Here is an 18984-nt window from a genome sequence, read left to right on the forward strand (position 1 = left end):
TAATAACAAATATAAAAGAAAAAGAAAAATCTATCTTTCCTGGTGTTTTTTTTTTCCTTTGAAAAAAATGCAGTAATCTCAGTTAACGCTTCACGCGATCTCACCCTTTTTGTTGCTCCTCCGTCCCTTCTCCCACCTGCCGTCTCTGTCTCCCTTTCACCTCGCCGTCGCCGTCGCCGTCGCCGTCGCCATCTCCCTCAGCTCGCCATTACGAGATTCCATCTCAGATTGTCAGCTCTTCTCACACCATCTTCACACCTTAGTTTTTGGTCTACCTCCTTAGAGGTACTTCTTTATTTTTTCCTTAATGCAACAAATCTGATTCTAAATCATGTTTATTAGGTCAACAAATCTTATGTTAAGATTCTTCTTTCAATGCGACACTTCGATTTTGCTTCATTTTTTGTATCTAAGTCTCTTCTGTCCAATCTGACCTTTGTGGATTGTATTTTGTTTATGCCACAGGTTGATTTTGCTTCGAAGCTCTCGAAACCTGTTGGAATATTTTCCCAGCGAATTGTCTCCGATCTTCCACCTCCTACAGAATGGAGAATTCAAAAATTCAAGAGGCACTGTTTCGACTTTTCTATAATTTTTAAAACACGGTTTCTGTTGCCGTTTGTGGATGATTGAGTTCACTTTTTTTTTCTTCTCTGTTTCAGATTTTGGAGAAGCAGGTCCTGACGGTGGCGAAGGCTGTGGAGGATAAGATTGACGACGAAATTCAAGCGCTTGATCGTCTTGACCTTGACGATTTGGAGGCTTTGAGGGAGCGAAGACTGCAGCAGATGAAGAAGATGGCGGAGAAGAGGAATCGATGGATCTCTCTTGGCCATGGCGAATACTCTGAGATTCCCGTTGAGAAGGACTTCTTCTCCGTTGTCAAGGCTAGTGATCGCGTTGTGTGCCACTTTTACCGTGAAAATTGGCCCTGCAAGGTTAGGTTCTATCGGTTAGTTTATTAAGTCAGTTATGGATTGATCAAGTGTGTTACTCGGATATTTTCTCCACTTGATTGCCTAAGTCGGAGTATTTTGTATCGTTTGGAAAATGAAATTTTCAAGAATACAGGATTTGCTTTGCTGTCTGTTTCGCTTTTTCAGTGTCTGCTAGTTAGTACAATGATCAAATATGACCAGGAACAATAGAAATCAGTTCATTATTAATGATTCCCCCGGTATATTTCGTTTCCTCCTTGTTCAACCCTTGATAATTTTATCCTGTCCAAGGGAAGTGAGAAAGCTATCATTTTATGGGGAAGTTGGACCTACAAAAGGGAAGCAGAGAATTTGGAATAAAGAAGTTTTTGGAGATGTTAAGACAAGAAAGAAAGAGTGTCTTGTCAGAGTTGAGGAGATTGATGCATTAGAGGTGGAGGGCTCATCAGAACCTTGACGGGGGAGAGGGAGGTCCTTAAAGGGGAGCTTGCTGATGTAGTTAGAAAAGAGAGTGTAAGTTGGGGTCAAAAGGTTAAAGTCAAATGGGTTAAGGAGGGGGGTTGCAACACAGCGTTCTTCCATTGAGTGACTAGTGGAGGAAGGAATAAGAAACGTATCAATCCGTTGATCATGGAGAACAGGGTGAATACTTGATATGATAAAGAGGCTGAGGAGGAGATCCTTTCGGTTTTTTCCAATTTGTATAACCAGGTTGCAGGTAAATGCTATTAATTGGTGCGTCACTGAGTATTGTCTGGTTTCTAATTCTAATTTTTTTTAGTGCAGGGAGCTAAGTGTCCTTTTCTTTCGGTTTCCATCATCATTTATCCAATAAGGAGACGAAAAAGGTTACTGCTTTTCTTTCTTTTGAGAGGGTGCATTTTCAGGGAAGGGAGAGTAAATTTTCGTGTCTGGAAACCTAATTCTATTGATGGCTTTTCTTATAAATCCTTCTTTAGGATGTTGAATCCTTTTCTCATCCGTGAGTTGATTTTTGACGTGGTTTGGAGGATTAAGTTACCAAGGAAAATCAAGTTCTTTACCTAACAGCCAGCAAATTTTGCTTAGTCATGTGAATACTTCGAATAGGTTTTGCTCGATCGTGTTAATGGGTCCTTTCTGTTGTATTTGTTGTCGAAAGGCGGAGGAAAATCTGTATCACCTTCTTTATGGTTGTCAGTTTGCGAGATCTATGTGGATTTGTTTCATGTAGGAGTTTGAGGTTCAGATAGCTGGCCAGAGGGATATTCGTGCAATGATTGGGGAGTTCCTCTTCAATCCACCTTTTAGAGAGAAAGACTGTTTGTTGTGGTTTGCTGGGGTGTGTTTTATGTTGTGTGTAAGGCCCTGCGTTATAAAATTAAGGTTAAATTAGATTGAATTAATTCTTTCAATCGCTGTTGGTCAATTAATCCTAAATTAATGGGACTTCTCAAGTGTCAAATCAAGTTTTTAGAATTAGAATTTCAGTTTAAATCTTGAGTTACCCAAATTAAATTTCCTGAATGTTGGAAAAAATAATTCTTTTTATCAAAACCTTTAATCTCAAAATGTTGAGATTTTATCTTATTCCAATTAGTTTCTTATCGTTGGGTTTTCATTTTTTGGAAAAAGGAAAATAATTTGGGATGAGTCCTAAAGATGTTATCTTTTTCCTTATTAATTTTGAAGCCTTTTCCTTAAATTAGAGGCAAAATGAAACGTTAAAGTAAAAGAAAAGAAAGAAGTAAAAAGCCCTAGCCACCTATCCTTTTCTTCCTCTTCCTCTCTTTCACGTGATATAACTAGCCACAACTCTCCCCCTTCTTTGTTCTAACCCAATTGACCACCTCCTTGGCAAGAGGCGGTAGCGAGCTAATTAAATTTTCCTTCACCCTTTAGCTTAAACTTTGGGGTCAATTAGTGATTTAAGATGGTACCAGAGTCCATAAAGCTCTAATGGGTATTCAGTCCAATAAAATAAAATTGAGATTCGATCAAGACTGGAGATCTGGCAAATTCAGATCTCTTGGAAGAAAGCTGTGTGAAGATTCTTACTCTCGGATTCTTTTGTAACAGGTCAACTAGTTCATCCCCTTCTTCTTCAATTGCTCAATTTCATCATTCTCCCTTTGAAATCCCAGGCTCAGAATGTGATTTTGTGAGAGGTGTTCCATGTCCATCCTCAATAAATTCAAAGGCAGTAGAGGAAGGGTCCGAGCATGAGGACTTAGTGTTCAATGTCAGTAGTGAAGAATTATGATAGGACTCCTTTCCAGAATAAGAACTTCTTTATTTCAGTAAGGATTCACAAACAGAATTGATGAGATATCAATTCTGCTATACAATGTCTTGATCTTGCTCTCCAAGATTCAATCACAATCTTACAACAAAAACTTCATACCCTCTTCCCGCCCAACTATCTACTTATATACAGCCACTCACCGACTCTCTCACTGGCACATTTAACATGTGCTTGCTAACTAACTTGCTAACTAATTTTGCTAACTAATTCTGTTATTTATTTTTATTTCTTCTCTTGTAAACTAACTTGATTGGGGGTCTAACATTACTTCCCCCTTTCAAAATCACCTTGTCCTCAAAGTGTAGGTTAGGATAAAGCTTTTTCATTTCATCATAATCTTCCCAAGAAACTTCATATTTCGGTAGGTTTTGCCAAGCAACCAACACTTCCCAATTTCCAGACTTGTCTAGCCTGTAATCCAGAATTTCCTTCGGCTGAGACTGCCATTCAAACTTCTCCGTCACATGCTGTAATGTAGGCAATACGTCCATTTGATTACTCACCAATTTTTTTAATTGAGAGACATGGAAGACAGGATGAATAACCGCACCAACTGGTAATTCCAACCTGTAAGCTACCTCACCAATTCTTTCTAGAATTTTGTAAGGTCCAAAATACCGAGATGATAACTTCTCATTTCTTTTACTTCGCAAAGTAGCTTGTTGATACGGGCGAATTTTAAGCAACGTCAATTCATCAACTTGGAATTCAACATGTCCCCTTTTTCGGTCAGCATATAATTTCATTTGTTGTTGTGCTAACAACAAATGTTCCCGTAATGCATCTACTGCTATATCTCGTTCCCTCAACTGTTCATCTACAGATGGAGTTCGAAGTGCCTCTTTCTCCGTATGATAATAAGGTTGGTGGTTTACGGCCGTACACCACTTGGAATGGAGACATATCAAGTGCTTTCTGATAAGTGGTATTGTACCAATATTCGGCCCACGACAGCCATAAAATCCATTCTCTCGGGCGTTCATTACAGAAACACCAAAGATAAGTTTCCAAACCCCTGTTTACTACTTCTGTTTGTCCATCGGATTGCAGATGGTATGCTGTGCTTTTCCTGAGTTTAGTGCCTGCCATCCTAAACAACTCATTCCAAAAATGGCTGAGAAATACCTTGTCCCGGTCATAAACAATGGAGGAAGGAAATCCGTGTAACCAGACTATTTCCTTTACAAAAATATCTGCTACTGACTTAGTTGTGTAAGGATGCTTTAAGGCTAGAAAATGACTGTACTTGCTGAGACGATCTACTACAACTAATATCACATCACATCCTTTTGCCTTAGGTAAACCATCAATGAAGTCCATAGAAATATGATTCCAAACTTGATGGGGAATTTCCTGTGGTGCCGACAGTCCGGCTGGTGATAGGGCCAAACTTTTATTACGCTGGCAAGTTACACATGATTCACAATGTTTTTTGACGTTAGATTTCGTCCCTTCCCAATACAGCTCACTTGCTAATCTTTTATATGTTCTTAGAAAACCAGAATGTCCGCCCACCACTGAATCATGAAAGTATTCAACATTGCTGGAATTAAGGATGAAGTTTTAGAGATTACTAGCCGGTTTTTATAATGCAGAAAGCCATTCTTCAACGAAAATTTACTGTCTTGGGCTTCCCCTTCTTCACTTAGAGTGGATATAACTCTCTTTAATTTCTCATCTTTTTCCGCCTCTTCTTTTATGACTTGCAAATCCACTAGATATGGAGCTGAAATAGCATTTAACTGAATATCCGGTGGTTTTCTTGACAAGGCATCAGCTGCCTTATTTTCTAAACCTGGTTTATAAACCACTTCAAATGAATATCCTAGCAATTTAGATACCCATTTTTGATACTGTGGTTGAATAACTCTCTGTTCAACAAAAATTTAAATGACTTCTGATCTGTTTTTACAAATAAATTTTGCCCCTAGCAAATATGGTCTCCATCTTTGTATAGATAACACAACAGCCATCAACTCACGTTTGTACACAGGCCGAGCTCTATCCCTCATGGATAAAGTATGACTATAGAAAGCAATGGGTCTCCTTGACTGAACTAACACTGCCCCCACTCCAAATCTGGAAGCATCCGTTTCTATTTCAAAAGGAAGTTCAAAACTGGGTAATGCTAATATCGGTAAGGACATCATTGCAGATTTCAATTTCAAAAAAGCTCCCTCGGACTCTTCACTCCATTTAAATCCACCCTTCTTAAGTCGTTGGGTTAAAGGAGCACCTATCGATCCATAATGTTGGATGAATCTCCTATAGTAGCCCGTTAACCCAAGGAATCCCCGAACTTCCCTTATGTTTGTTGGACACGGCCAGTCAGCAATTGCTTTAATTTTTTTAGAATCCACTTCTACTCCTTCCCCTGATATGATGTGTCCCAAATATTCAATCTTTTGCTGGCCAAGACTACACTTTTTCTTATTGGCAAATAAGGCATGTCTTCTTAATGTAGAAATGCCTTTTCAATATGCTCCACATGGTCTTTCTCATCCTTGCTGTAAATCAAAATATCATCGAAGAAGACCAAAACAAACTTTCTCAAGAATGGTTTGAAGATGTTATTCATCAAAGCTTGAAAGGTAGCAGGAGCGTTGGTTAATCCAAACGGCATAACAAGAAACTCATAATGGCCCTCATGAGTGCGAAAAGCCGTTTTTGGAATATCCTCATCAACCATTCTTATCTGATGATAACCTGACTTGAGATCTATCTTTGAAAACACGGTTGCACCATTTAATTCATCGAATAGTTCCTCAACCACGGGTATTAGAAATTTATCCGGGATTGTAGCATTGTTTACTACCCGATAATTGACACAGAAACGCCAACTGCCATCTTTCTTTTTAACCAACAGAACTGAGCTTGAAAAAGGACTACTGCTTGGTCTAATAATCCCTGAAGACAACATTTCTTCCACCAATCTTTCCATTTCTGCCTTCTGTTGAAAACCATATCTATAAGGTCTTACATTTATTGGGTTAGTCCCTTCTTTTAGATGTATTTGATGTTCAATTTTTCTCCTCAGTGGAAGCTTTTTAGGCCAATCAAAAACATCTTCGAATTGTTTCAACATCATTTGCAGAGACTCAGCTTCAGGAAGAACAGTTCCCGCATTACTCAGCTCATTCTCTTCACATACTTCTATCGCTCTACATTCAATAAAAAAGCCTTCATCTTGATCAACCCAAGTCTTAAACATACTCTTGAGGCTAATTCGAGCTTTGGTAAGGCTGGGATCCCTTTTTACACAAATTTGTTTTCCTTCGGCAGAAAACGTGAGTGTAAGATTTTTCCAATCAACTACCGTCACCCCCAATGAATGAAGCCATTGCATTCCCAAAACAACATCAACTCCTCCAAGTTCCAACGGAAGAAACTCTTCCTTCACGCTTCAATTCATTAATTGAATTTCTACATCTTCACATACGCCTTTGCCTTGTATTGCTGTTCCCGATCCCAATATAACACCATAATGGGCAGTCTCTTCAATTGGTAATTGTAATGACTTTACCAATTTCTCAGAAATGAAATTGTGAGTAGCCCCACAATCTATGAGAATAATCACTTCTCTCCCTTGTAGCTTGCCTCTAACCTTCAACGTGCTAGGATCATTTAATTCAACAACAGAGTTTAAGAATAACTCTGCAAAAGCTTTATGTTCTTCTTCTACTTGTAGCACTGCTAATGTCTTTTCTTCCGTTGCATTCTCTTCAATTATCTCATATTCCTCACCTTCTTCTATCACAACAAACATCTTCAATTCGTGTAGTTCTTTCATTTTACACTTATGATCAGTCGAGTACTTTCCATTACATCTAAAACAAATTCCCTTCTCTTTTCGAGCTTGAAATTCGGCATCGGGTAATCTTCTTGAGTTAGTATCTTTACGGACTTCAGCATTATTAGAGCTTCTCAACGTGATGGTTCGCATAGGAAAAGTAGTGTTTCCTTTATTATCACTAACACTGTTGTTTGTCGTTCCTCTGCTATTTGCTGTGGTTTGAGAGGGATATTTCCCGCCCGCAAAACCATTCAAATTAGCTTCATTTCGAATTAATTCTCTGTTCTCAACAAGCTGCGCAACTTCCATCACTTTAGCCAAACCTTTCGGTCGACAAAATGCTACTTCTGCTCTTATCCATGGAAATAATCCATTCATAAACGTATCCTCAATTACAGAATCTTGAACATCACTCAACGGCGCGACTAATTTATCAAACAAATTCCGATATTCATCAACCGTGGTTTCTTGTTTGATTCGTAGAAATTTTCCTAATATTGTCCCATCTCTGCTAGATCTAAACCTTACTAATAGTCTCTCTTTCAGGTTTGACCAGCTAAGAAACTTTTCTCTTTCTTCTTGGGATCGATACCAATGTAAAGCAGGGCCATCAAAACTTATTGTGGAAACCAACATTTTCTCAGAATCGGAAAGTTTATGGATTTGAAAATACCTTTCAGCACGGAAAAGCCATGAGTCTGGATCTTCCCCGGCGAATACTGGCATTTCGACCTTTTTGAATTTATTCCGATCCGGCGCAAACTCATCGATCTCTGTTTTTCTTTCATTTCGGCCGTCCGCATCATTTCGGCCCGATATAGCCGATTTACTGGTTGTTGCTTCTTTCTCCTTTCCCTTATTCGTTACAGAAGTATGCGCATTTGGTTCCTCATTTCGGTCGCTAGCTGTAGTTCGATCTTTCGCTACAGTTTCCATTATCATCAACAGCATTTGTTGCTGTTTATCCGATTGCGATTGCATCGTCTCCATGTTCTTTGCGATGTCGTTTAGACTCAGTTCAATAATCGACATCTTCCCTAGCTCTTTCTTCATCAGAGCGATCTCCTGGTCGATCATTTCAAGCCTTTCTTCGATTCTGGTTTGAACCATTCTTGCAGATCACGGCTCTGATACCAATTTGATAGGACTCCTTTCCTGAATAAGAACTTCTTCTTTATTTCAGTAAGGATTCACAAACAGAATTGATCATCAATTCTGCTATACAATGTCTTGATCTTGCTCTCCAAGATTCAATCACAATCTTACAACAAAAACTTCATACCCTCTTCCCGCCCAACTATCTACTTATATACAGCCACTCACCGACTCTCTCACTAGCACATTTAACACGTGCTTGCTAACTAACTTGCTAACTAATTTTGCTAACTAATTCTGTTATTTATTTTTATTTCTTCTCTTGTAAACTAACTTGATTGGGGTCTAACAAATTAATACCAGAAGATGAGTTTTGTATAGAGGAAGCAGGGATGCAAAATGGAGAGGCAGAGGACATAGATTCCTTTGGAGCTGAATTTGCTAATTTATTTATTTCACTAGAAAAAAGGAGTCCAGCAAGGCAGAGGCTAACAGCATTCCCCTCCATCTGGTTTCGTTCACTGAAGCATATGATATTAAATTGATTTGAGATGTTAGAGAAGTAGAAAATAAGGAGTTTTGTCTCAGTCTATTGAAGCCTGTGTTTTAATTTGATTAGCTTGATTTGAACGTCAGAGAATCAATGAAGCAAGGAAACCAAACAAGTGGAGGTCGACATTAATCTTTTTGGAAAGGAATTGTCTGGATCTTCCTTGAAGCTCATGGAAAATCAGGAGGAATGTTGAGCATGTGGGATGAAAGTTAACTTTCTACTATTGAAGTTTTGAAAGAGGGCCCCTTGCTATCAGTCAAATGTAGATCATTGTGCATTAAGTTGTGTTGGGTTAACCATTATTTATGGACCAACCGATTCTAGAGAGAAGAAAGCCAGTTGGCTGGAGCTTCTTTCCCTCATTGGTTTTAGTGCAGAAGCTTGGTGTTTGGGAGGAGTTTTTAATATGACCAAATCAGGAGGAGAGTGCTTCCCAAAAGGTAGAATGTCACGTGGCATGTGGAAATTCAATAATTTCATTGAAGAACCAAAACACATTCAAGTTCCTTTATTAAATGGGAAGTTTACATGGTCAAAAGATGGAAGAGTAGTTTCAAGATCATTGCTTGACAGATTTTCTCATTTCTTTTGACTGGGATGAGGCTTTTGGAAACACGAGATTAACTCAACAAATTTCATAAGGTTCTTCAGCACATTTTGTTCAAATGAGTTTAAGCTGCCAAATGTCAGAATAAACTCTTTTGCACCTTCAGCAGGGCATTGCTGTCAAGGCAGTTCTGCTGGAACTATAGTTTGAGAGAAACCATTGGGCCTTTTACCATAAAGTCTCCTTTTGGTCCGATAGATACAAGATCACTTGGCTGAATGCCTCTTTTGGTGCTCTCTAAGTAAACAGTCTGAAGACTTCTCTTTGCAAGATATCCTACTAGTTGGCAAGCCTTCATCTTTCCGCTTTGATTATTGATTCAGTTTCGGCCAAGTCCTCTGATGCTTCTTCCATTTGCAGCTTCTTCATTGGTTGATTGTATCTTTATTCCTAGTCTCTTAGAATTTGTTTCTATGTTTCCTTTTGAGATGTGTTGGCTGTGTTAGCATTCACTTGGACGATACTTATTGTTTGGTCCCCTCCTTTGTTTAGTTATGATATGGGTGCTAAAGGGGTGTCATCTTAGTTGAGATTCTTGGGTGCACCTCCTGATCCTTTTTTGTTTGTTTTGTTTTTTTCCTTGTTGTATAATCTTCTTATACCATGAGCTTTTGTTTCATTGTTTATTAATAAATGGGGCTATTCCCTTAAAAAAAAAAAACCTAGAGAACTAAGACTCTGTCTTTAGGGGACATGTTGAGAATCCCACATTGGAAAAACTAAAAGGAATCATACACCTTATAAGAATAGATGGGCTACTGCTCTCCTAGCCAATTGGTTTTGAGATGGAACTCCATACTATCAAATCTGGTATCAAAGCATGTGACCTAGAGAGGGCCTATGTTCAAACCTCTGCAGTGTTATTTCCTCCCCAATTAAAATTTGATTTCCACTTGTTGGGCCTTTATCATATTTCTATCCCACAAGCGAGGGGAGTCTTAGATCATATATAATTAAATTTGTCTTCACTTATCAGCAAACTTTTAGGTTAATTGATGATTTAAGAGGAACATTTGGGGGGAGAGAAACAATAGGGTGTTTAGAGGCTTAGACAAGGACCCTAATGAGATTTGGTCCTTAGTGAGGTTCAATGTATCCCTTTGGGTTTCAATTTCGAAGGTTTTTTGTAGTTGTTCTTTAGGTGAGATCTAACACAGTACCCTTTCTTTAAGGAGGTTGCTTTTTGTGGGCTTGCTTTTTATTTACCCTTGTATTCTTTCATATTTCAACCCTGATGTTTTGACATCTTTTTCATACAGAACTTTGTTCTAAGATTATTCAACACATTGTAGGCATCTTTTTTCATACAGAACTTTGTTCTAAGATTATTGTGACACATTGTAGGCATCTAAGCAGGGCATCAAAAACTAATTATTGTCCTTAAAGTATGGCTGTTTTCTTAGTTTTAAATATCAACTGTTGCTTTAAAGCTTGGGGCATTGAGGTGACTGATGTATTTTCATTACAAATTACAGGTTATGGACAAGCACTTGAGTATTTTGGCCAAGCAACATATTGAGACACGTTTTGTAAAAATCAATGCTGAGAAAAGTCCATTTCTGGCTGAGAAGTTGAAGATCGTTGTTCTTCCAACCCTTGCTCTGATCAAGAATGCCAAAGTAGATGACTATGTGGTATGTACTTTATGATAATACACTGATTGCTGAGTTATCGCTCTTATCGTTTTAACGTTACCCCTCTCTTGTGTGAGTCTATTAGGTAGGATTTGATGAGCTCGGTGGAACGGATGAGTTCAGCACAGAGGAATTAGAGGATAGATTGGCAAAATGTCAAGTCATCTTCCATGAAGGTGAATCATCCATAAATACTTCAAAATCTAGTGCACAGACCAGGAGGAGTGTACGACAAAGTACGAGATCAGACTCATCGGATTCGGAATAAGTTAACATTTCAGGTGTTGTAGTGCTTGGCTGGTATGATTATGCATTTATTCTATATTCAAAAGTGAAGAGTATTATCAATGTCTGCAAGTTCGATTATGTCTTTAAGTTCACTCCATTAATGGCATAAATGTGGTATTTTTGCTAGTGTTAGTGCAATGGATGCACATTTTTACTACATGATATCTCTAAAGTTCTTGTAGTTGCTGTGTATTCGGAATATGAAAGTTATGGGTTTGAGAAACATAAAAGCATCTCGTCATGTGGGGAATCTTTTTTGACTGTGCAATTACATGTTTCTTGTTTAACCTCGAGCTTGTTAATTCCACTATCTTGATCCCCTCCCATTTCCCAAGTGGATTTTGTACATTCCATTTTTCAAATGAAAGCTTGAGGTGAAAAAAGAACCATACTATTAATACCTAATATTATTTTCTATTTTGGCTTGGATGTTTTGAATTTCTCTTCTTTGTTTCATTTTAAGGAAATGTTTAATATTATTTTAACTATTGGTATGTGTTCAAGCTTGCATAAGATATGAACAAGAGCTAACTTTACGGGTGTTTGGTGAGCTAATTAAGTTTTTGTTTGGAGTATAGAACGGTAAGATGGAGTTCATCGATAATTGTAAAAAGTAGATTAGGATGGAAAGATTGGATTCTTGGATAGACGAAAAAAGTAAGATAGAGGGAAATATCAAGTTCGTCCCTAAATGTGAAAAGTATAAAAAAATATGAGAATATAGAGTTGCATGATAAATGTGCAACTTCAATATTGTTTACTATTGAAGTTTGTGTATTAAATGGCTAGTAAGAGTATGAGTTCCTAAATTTTCGAAGTAAAACTTCAATGTCATTGATTTATGCAATATTGATCAAAATTACCAACTTATTAAACACAAAATTGAAGTTTGATATTCTATTAGACACACCAAAGTGAGCTACACTAAGCAATAAGCAATAATTGGCTTCCACTCCCTCCTTCAAGGTTCGATCTCATTGGGGTTGAATATATCTTATCATTAAATAATCTTTGTATGTGTTTGATGTTTTTTAATCAATTGATGGCATACCATTTTAGAAAAGAATGACCAAATATCATTCTTCCTTGGCATGAATTGATTAGGTTGAAGGATTCTAAGACTTGCATTGCCTGTTCTTGCTCAATACTATTTTGATACAACCAAATTATTTGGTGAATATCAATTCGTTAGTGTTGGTTAGATGGGGACCTGTTTCTACCAAATGTGGCAGGTTAACTTTTCATCAATACCGATAATTTGTACATACAGCACAGAAAATGATGCAATTTTTCGAATCAAAATATTTTTTCCCAAGAGAGCAAAAATGTGTCTTCTGCCAAAATCTGTTAGATTATTTGTCTCATCCTTTCTTGTTATCAAATTAACTTTTTATTCTTGAGGTTTGAGGGTCACCTCAATTTATTATATTAGGTTTCAAAATACACTTTAGTTTTCATGTTTGCAAAAGACTTCTAGAGCATTTGAAGTGTATAGTAGGTTATTATAGTTAGTAGGTTATAATAAGGGGTTTAAACTCAAATGACCTAATTTGCCCTATGTATTTACACAATGGACCTAATTTTGTCATATATTATACAAAAGTTTTAAATGGACTCTTTTATTTCACAAAAGTATGACCCAGTTTACTACAATACACATCACTATATTAGGTCAACAAAAAAAAAAAAAAATAAATAAATAAAATTCAAAACTGAAGGAAACCTATACGTTAGAAGCATGAGAAGGGGGAAATCGGAGCACGTAAGGAAAGCTCACAATGTTCGGAAAAACTACCATCCTTCTCTAATTATTTTGCAGACCTTCACCGTCAACCAAATTAGGCTATTAGGGTTTTCATTCTCTCATTGTTCTGCAGATCTTCAACGTTTGGGCAAAGTCTTCTTCCATCACTATGTTCAGAATAAATTTTCCATTACGGTCGGTGTATTTTCATAGTTCGTATATGAAATAAAAGGTGGTATACTCAGCATATTGTATTTCTTTATAGTCATTAACAGTCTTCTTCAAAATAATTTATTTAGAAAATTAGGTTATCAAAGAAGTTAGGGTTATCGTGTTGTTCAACCCACCACTTTGAAATGTTTGATTTTTTGAGAAAACCACAAATAAAGTAATACATGTTTTGTATTTTTTTTGTTAAACCATGACTTTGAAGTCTTTATATATTCAAGTGTTGAATCTCTGTTAAACAATCACTTTAAAATGTTGATTCTTTGTGTAAACCACAAATTAAGTATGAGGTGAATGTATTTTGATTGTTCTTATTTGAAATAAAAGGGGTATATTTACCATTTAATCGTATTTTGTTACAGTTTTTAACAAGTCTTTAAACTAATTTAATTAGAAAATGAGACTGTGGAAGCAGTTAGGGTTATTGTGTTGATTTTTCTATTTAAAACACAAATAAAGTAATGCATGTTGTATATATTTCATGTTTAAACAAACACTTTGAAGTCTGTATATATTCAAGTGTTTATATTGTATCATAACATGTATATGCAGTTGAAAAAAAATGGTTCGTAAAAGCGAAAGATGCCTAGGATCAAGGTTGAAGAATATTAAATCAAACGAAGATGATCCAATTGTGATCGAGGATAATACAAAGGTATATTTCTTATTTTCTAAATTTGCATGATCGAGGATAATACAGAGGTATATTTTTTACTTTCTGAATTTGTATTTTAAATGGTAGAAATAGTTTTAAAAAAATATATAATATGTATATGTATGGTAGGAGGAAGTAAGATTTGAAGAACCAATCCGATACGAATTACTGCAAACTATATATTCAGAAGATGATGAATAAGAGTTAAGAGAACCTACAGGTACACAAATTGTGGTGTACCAGGATTAGAAGTTTGTGAAACCGAACATTGTCTTTAAAACACCGAAAGCAAATATGTCAAAACACAACAAAGGAAAACGATCTAAACCAGTAAGTATATTTTATATTCACTGATGTATATATTTTATAAGATGTTTGCTGATGCTTTTATTATATTAGATGCATATGCATGGAGAAGGATAGGGTATAATGTGCTAATAGATTCTATAAAAAAAAAATCTATAAAAAAACTTGTCTGCCTTAGCTATTGAAATCTCTAGATTTGCTTACTCTCTTTTAGTATGGGTGTATGAATGCATCTCATTATTGACTGGTCCTTCAATATTTTGTGCCCAAAGAATTGATCAGAAAAAGATATGCATGTTGAACTGAGTAGTTAACAACCACCCATAATGGAAAGAACTGGCAGAAAGGGTCTTCAACCATGAACAAGTTAGATGTGAATTGTATATTTTTATACTTACTGATAGTATTATATAAGCATATATAGTATAAAGTCATATTTGAATGTAATTTTTGAAACAATTCCAATACAAGACCATGTTTTCTGAGGATGATTTCGTGGAACGAAGCACATTCCTTGAAACACAAAGTAGGGAGGAAACTAATAAAAGATTTGAGAAAGGAGAATGCTCACAGCAAGTTGAGCAATCCAATGAGGAAGTTCCTGACTACTTCCTCAAATTTCAAGAACTAATGATAGCCAACAATCAATCTTTAAACATGAAATTGGACAAACTGATTATGATGAACTTAGATCTTAGAATCTCTAGTTAACTAGGTTGGGTTGCCTCTCCCGGTAACTTCATTTTATAGGCTTTAATCTCATTCTTTTTTATGAACTTTCAACCAACTTCCTAGTTAGACCTTTCGTACGTGAATTCGCAATATTATCTTTTGACCTCACAAAGTTAATTGTGATAATTCCATTGGAGAGTAGTTGCCTGATTGTTTTATACATGTCTTTGTCGTATATGTCGAGACTTACCATTATACATAATATTTCATGTCCTTCCAATAGCTATCTGGCTATCACTATGTATACATATTGCAAGCACCGGTTTAGACCAATTAGGATATTTTCCAAAAAATTTCAAAGCCATTTTTCTTCTTCTTTAGCCTTATCTAAAGCTATAAATTCAAATTTTCATTGTGGATCGTGCTATACATGTTTGTTTGGAAGATTTCTAAGATACAGCCCCACCTCCAAGGATAAAAATGTAACCACTTGTATTGTGAGATTCATTCGTTATAGCAACAAGAGAACGTTTTTTAATTTATAACCTTTCTTCACAAGACATTTTTGTGTGGAAAAACATTCTCAAAGAATGTTGCATTCCTTGATTCCATGTTTGTATTAACATGTACTTCTGAAATATCTGATTTATGAACTAGAAATTGATATGTACAACTGTTGCTAGAATAACCAATGAATATGCAATCAACAATTTTTGGTCCTATTTTTAACCATTTTAGGTTTAGGTATTGCAACCTTTGCTAGGCACCCCCACACTTTTAAGAATTCGTACGCAATCAACAATTTTTTGTCCTATTTTTAACCATTTTAGGTTTAGGTATTGCAACCTTTGCTAGACATCCTCACACTTTTAAGAATTCGTACGAAGGTTTTCTTCCTTTCCATTTTTCACAAGAAATTTCGTATGTTTCTATATAGGAAATTCTCATGCAATATATAACTAACCTTCAAGCATGGAGAGACACATCACAAAATGTGTCATATCACAAATTTGGAATCATTCATTTAAAAGATCATAAAATTTCTAACCATCAACTTGATTGTTATGACATTTTCTTTTGTGTGTGTGTGTATGTATGTATGTATGTATGTATGCATGCATGCATATAGCACACTAATGACGATTACCATAAATTCTTGTCAAATCCATCCCAATAATCATGATGTAGTGTGCTATCTAATCCACTCCAAATGTGATTGTTGTAGACGTATGTTGAATATAATTTTTATGCCTCAAGTGCAAGCAACTTTGCTTTATTGGCTTCTCCTTCAACACTGCAATAACATGAATTTTCAATATTAAAGCCGAAGAGTAACACTTCTTATGGCCAATACACACATGTATTAATACAAAACTAGTGCAAAACATCAAAAAATAACCACTGCACATATGCCAAATGGCGAACTCATGCCAAAATTATATAAGTGGCAAAAGAAAATTATTAAAATCTTGCCAAAGGGGAAATCTCAAAAGTCATTTTCCCATAAGTAACATAACAATCCACTATCAATCGAATAAAAACTAACAATAATTTTCACGTTTTGCATAGAGAACGCCATTGTGGAATAATATACAATGTACTGAATTTTAATAATAATTTTCATGATTTGCACACAGAACACCTTTGCGGAATAATATACATATATATATAAAATTCTAAGACAGAATCTCAAAATGATCCAACAGTAAATTGATATATGAGTATTTCCACCATTTCTCAATTTCAATAATTTGAAGCCTCGTGAAAAAATGGGATTTTAAATATTATCATAAAAGATAAATTTGTTTTAAGATTGTTCTGAAAATTATCAACACAACAAAACAGGAAAACATATATGTATATAGATCCAAGCCCAACGAATTCACATTGTCTCCTTAAGACAAATTTACTCACCCTATTGCTTGAGTTTTTAGAGTAATTGTCTCGCAAGATAGAACAAATCACCTTTCTTCTGAGAGTAGCATCTCGTCCTAGAAGATCAGCGAACAAAACTTTGTGGATCCACTGAACATGAAAATTGTGGATAATGGTGAGTACTTTTTGGAAGAAGACAAAATGATTATTCAAACCAAATAGAAAATAACCGTATTTATAGACTTATTCGTGATCATTCGAAAAATCATGTCCTTTTTCTATAATACTTTTCATGAAATGATGCATCAACTCATGATACATTCATTTATGAAGAGATGAATTTATTTACGAAGGAACACAAATAGTTATTAATTTTCATGAAGAGATGCATCCATTCATGAATAAACACGAACAATAATAACCATTTATTCCAACAGAGTTAAATATAATTCTAATATGTAAGATATAAGGTAAATGAATGCTGACATAAAAATGTAATCTAACAAAGTATTAAGAAGACTAATGTAATTATCAAACATGTTTATGATTATGATGTTTGAGCGTTCATTAGGAGTTGGGGATTTAAATGGCAACTCGTAGCTGCATTATTCTAACGTTCTTTGTTTCCTTTTACCTTTGACGGAGCGTTAATTTCTAAGTTCATTAGTAGCTGAGATTTCGAATGACAATTCCCAATTTGCAACTTGTGTTTCTTCATCAATGTCTTTTTCTCATTGTGTTCTTGGTGGAATAATCAAGGAATAGGCAAGAAACTAAAGTGAAGTCTTAGTTCAGACCATATTAAAATTAAACTGTTATAAGTAGTTTATTTTTACTAAAAAGCATCAAAAGTTGCATGTTTATTTGGGAGTTTTACTCCATAAGATCAAAAGGGGAAGTGTTTGTTGTAATGTGCAAAGATATGATATATAAAGTTTTAAGATGAAATTATTGTAATCAATGTCATGATTTGATTCCAATGTATAGTGTGCTTTACTGTTTGCCATGTGCTTCATTCAATTATGTTCTACTAAAGCTGCACTGATCTCTATCCGCTTCTTCCAACATATAATTTAGTTTACTCTATAAAAGATAAAAAGATACCCACAAAATTTAACATTTGTGCCAAAATTTCAACATTAATTTTGGCTAATCTTTCCCATAATAATAAATAAATAAACTACCATTAGAAAATATTCTTTGAAATTTAGAAATAAAATTGGAACAGTTCATGGTAACTCTATTCAAGGTTCTAATTTTCATAGATCAATTTAAGGATATTTATCCCAAAAATAGTTATGAAAGAATATGAATATTTTTTAAACAAACTATTGATCAGGTTTATTATTGTACTCTTTAAGTTTAGGAGGTTAAGTAATAACAAATCCTCCTCAACTTTGTCTTTTGTTTAATTAAAAAATACTCGCATAACTTTTAAATTTTCAATATTACCTTCGACTTTTATAAATGTTTCAAAAGTACTTGTGACACAAATTTTTTTTAGAATTTTGAAAAAAAATTGAGACATAAAACTATATGACAAAAACTTAAAACAATGTGGTGGTCATTTCAACAAACCATATCGTATGAAGAGTATTTTCGAAAGTAAAATTGATTTTATAATTTAGCTATTTGTTGAAAATCCTCTTTTTACTTCACATTAACACTAAGATCAATGTTACATTTATTTCCACCACAATTTAAGAGAGTTCGAGGACCTACTTTTGCAAATATTCATGCAGTGCATGTGCTTGAAGTTTGAGCTTCAACATCACATATAATACTTACACACTATCATTAAACACACGGGCATATTTGTTTCAATATAAGTTTCACAACTGTATTCTGCTTTTTCTTTCTTTCTTTCCTTTTTTTTTTATCAGGTTTAGTTGAATCAAAGTTCTATTAAATCTCATTCAATTCATGAATGTAAATGAACTTAGTCAACTTTCACAGTTATATATAGAAAGTGGTGGATCCTTGCTCCTGTTTGAAAGCACCTATCATTGCATTAAGTTGGGCTGAATTCAATAGCATTTTTATTGAAGTTTGAAAGGAGAGATAAAAGTCATTCCAAATGAATTTGGAGTTATTTATGTAATGCTTTTACGAACATCAAATTTTGAGATAATCAAAATTACTTATTCCATTCACTAAAAAGATGTGGACGTACATATATAAAAATATACAAAGATAAGATAAGCATCATTCGCACGAAAATAGTAAAGAACAGATATTTTTAATAATATGTTACAATGGTAATGTTAAGCACCAAACAAAGAACTTTGTTTGTTTGTAAATTGATATAGAAT

The 18984-nt window shown here is 35.1% G+C and overlaps 1 protein-coding gene across 1 annotated transcript; it reads left to right on the plus strand.

Annotated features, from left to right (window-relative positions):
* LOC103495950 (thioredoxin domain-containing protein 9 homolog) lies at window positions 1-11479 on the plus strand. Its single transcript, XM_008457632.3, has 5 exons — window positions 1-285; window positions 466-569; window positions 663-938; window positions 10746-10904; window positions 10990-11479. Exons 2-5 carry the CDS (start codon window positions 546-548, stop codon window positions 11170-11172), a joined length of 642 nt encoding a protein of 213 aa, XP_008455854.1. The 5' UTR covers window positions 1-285; window positions 466-545; the 3' UTR covers window positions 11173-11479.
* The last annotated feature ends 7505 nt before the right edge of the window (window positions 11480-18984 follow it).

Source organism: Cucumis melo, chromosome 11 (genome assembly GCF_025177605.1).
Source record: "Cucumis melo cultivar AY chromosome 11, USDA_Cmelo_AY_1.0, whole genome shotgun sequence".
In the NCBI taxonomy this organism is placed as follows: domain Eukaryota; kingdom Viridiplantae; phylum Streptophyta; class Magnoliopsida; order Cucurbitales; family Cucurbitaceae; genus Cucumis; species Cucumis melo.

Excerpts from the sequence above, each read along its gene's own strand:
- LOC103495950 (XM_008457632.3), top strand. The coding sequence starts at position 546 with ATGGAGAATTCAAAAATTCAAGAG. Across the intron at positions 939-10,745 it reads GTGAAAATTGGCCCTGCAAG|GTTATGGACAAGCACTTGAG; the intron begins GTTAGGTTCTAT and ends TACAAATTACAG. Across the intron at positions 10,905-10,989 it reads CCAAAGTAGATGACTATGTG|GTAGGATTTGATGAGCTCGG; the intron begins GTATGTACTTTA and ends TGAGTCTATTAG.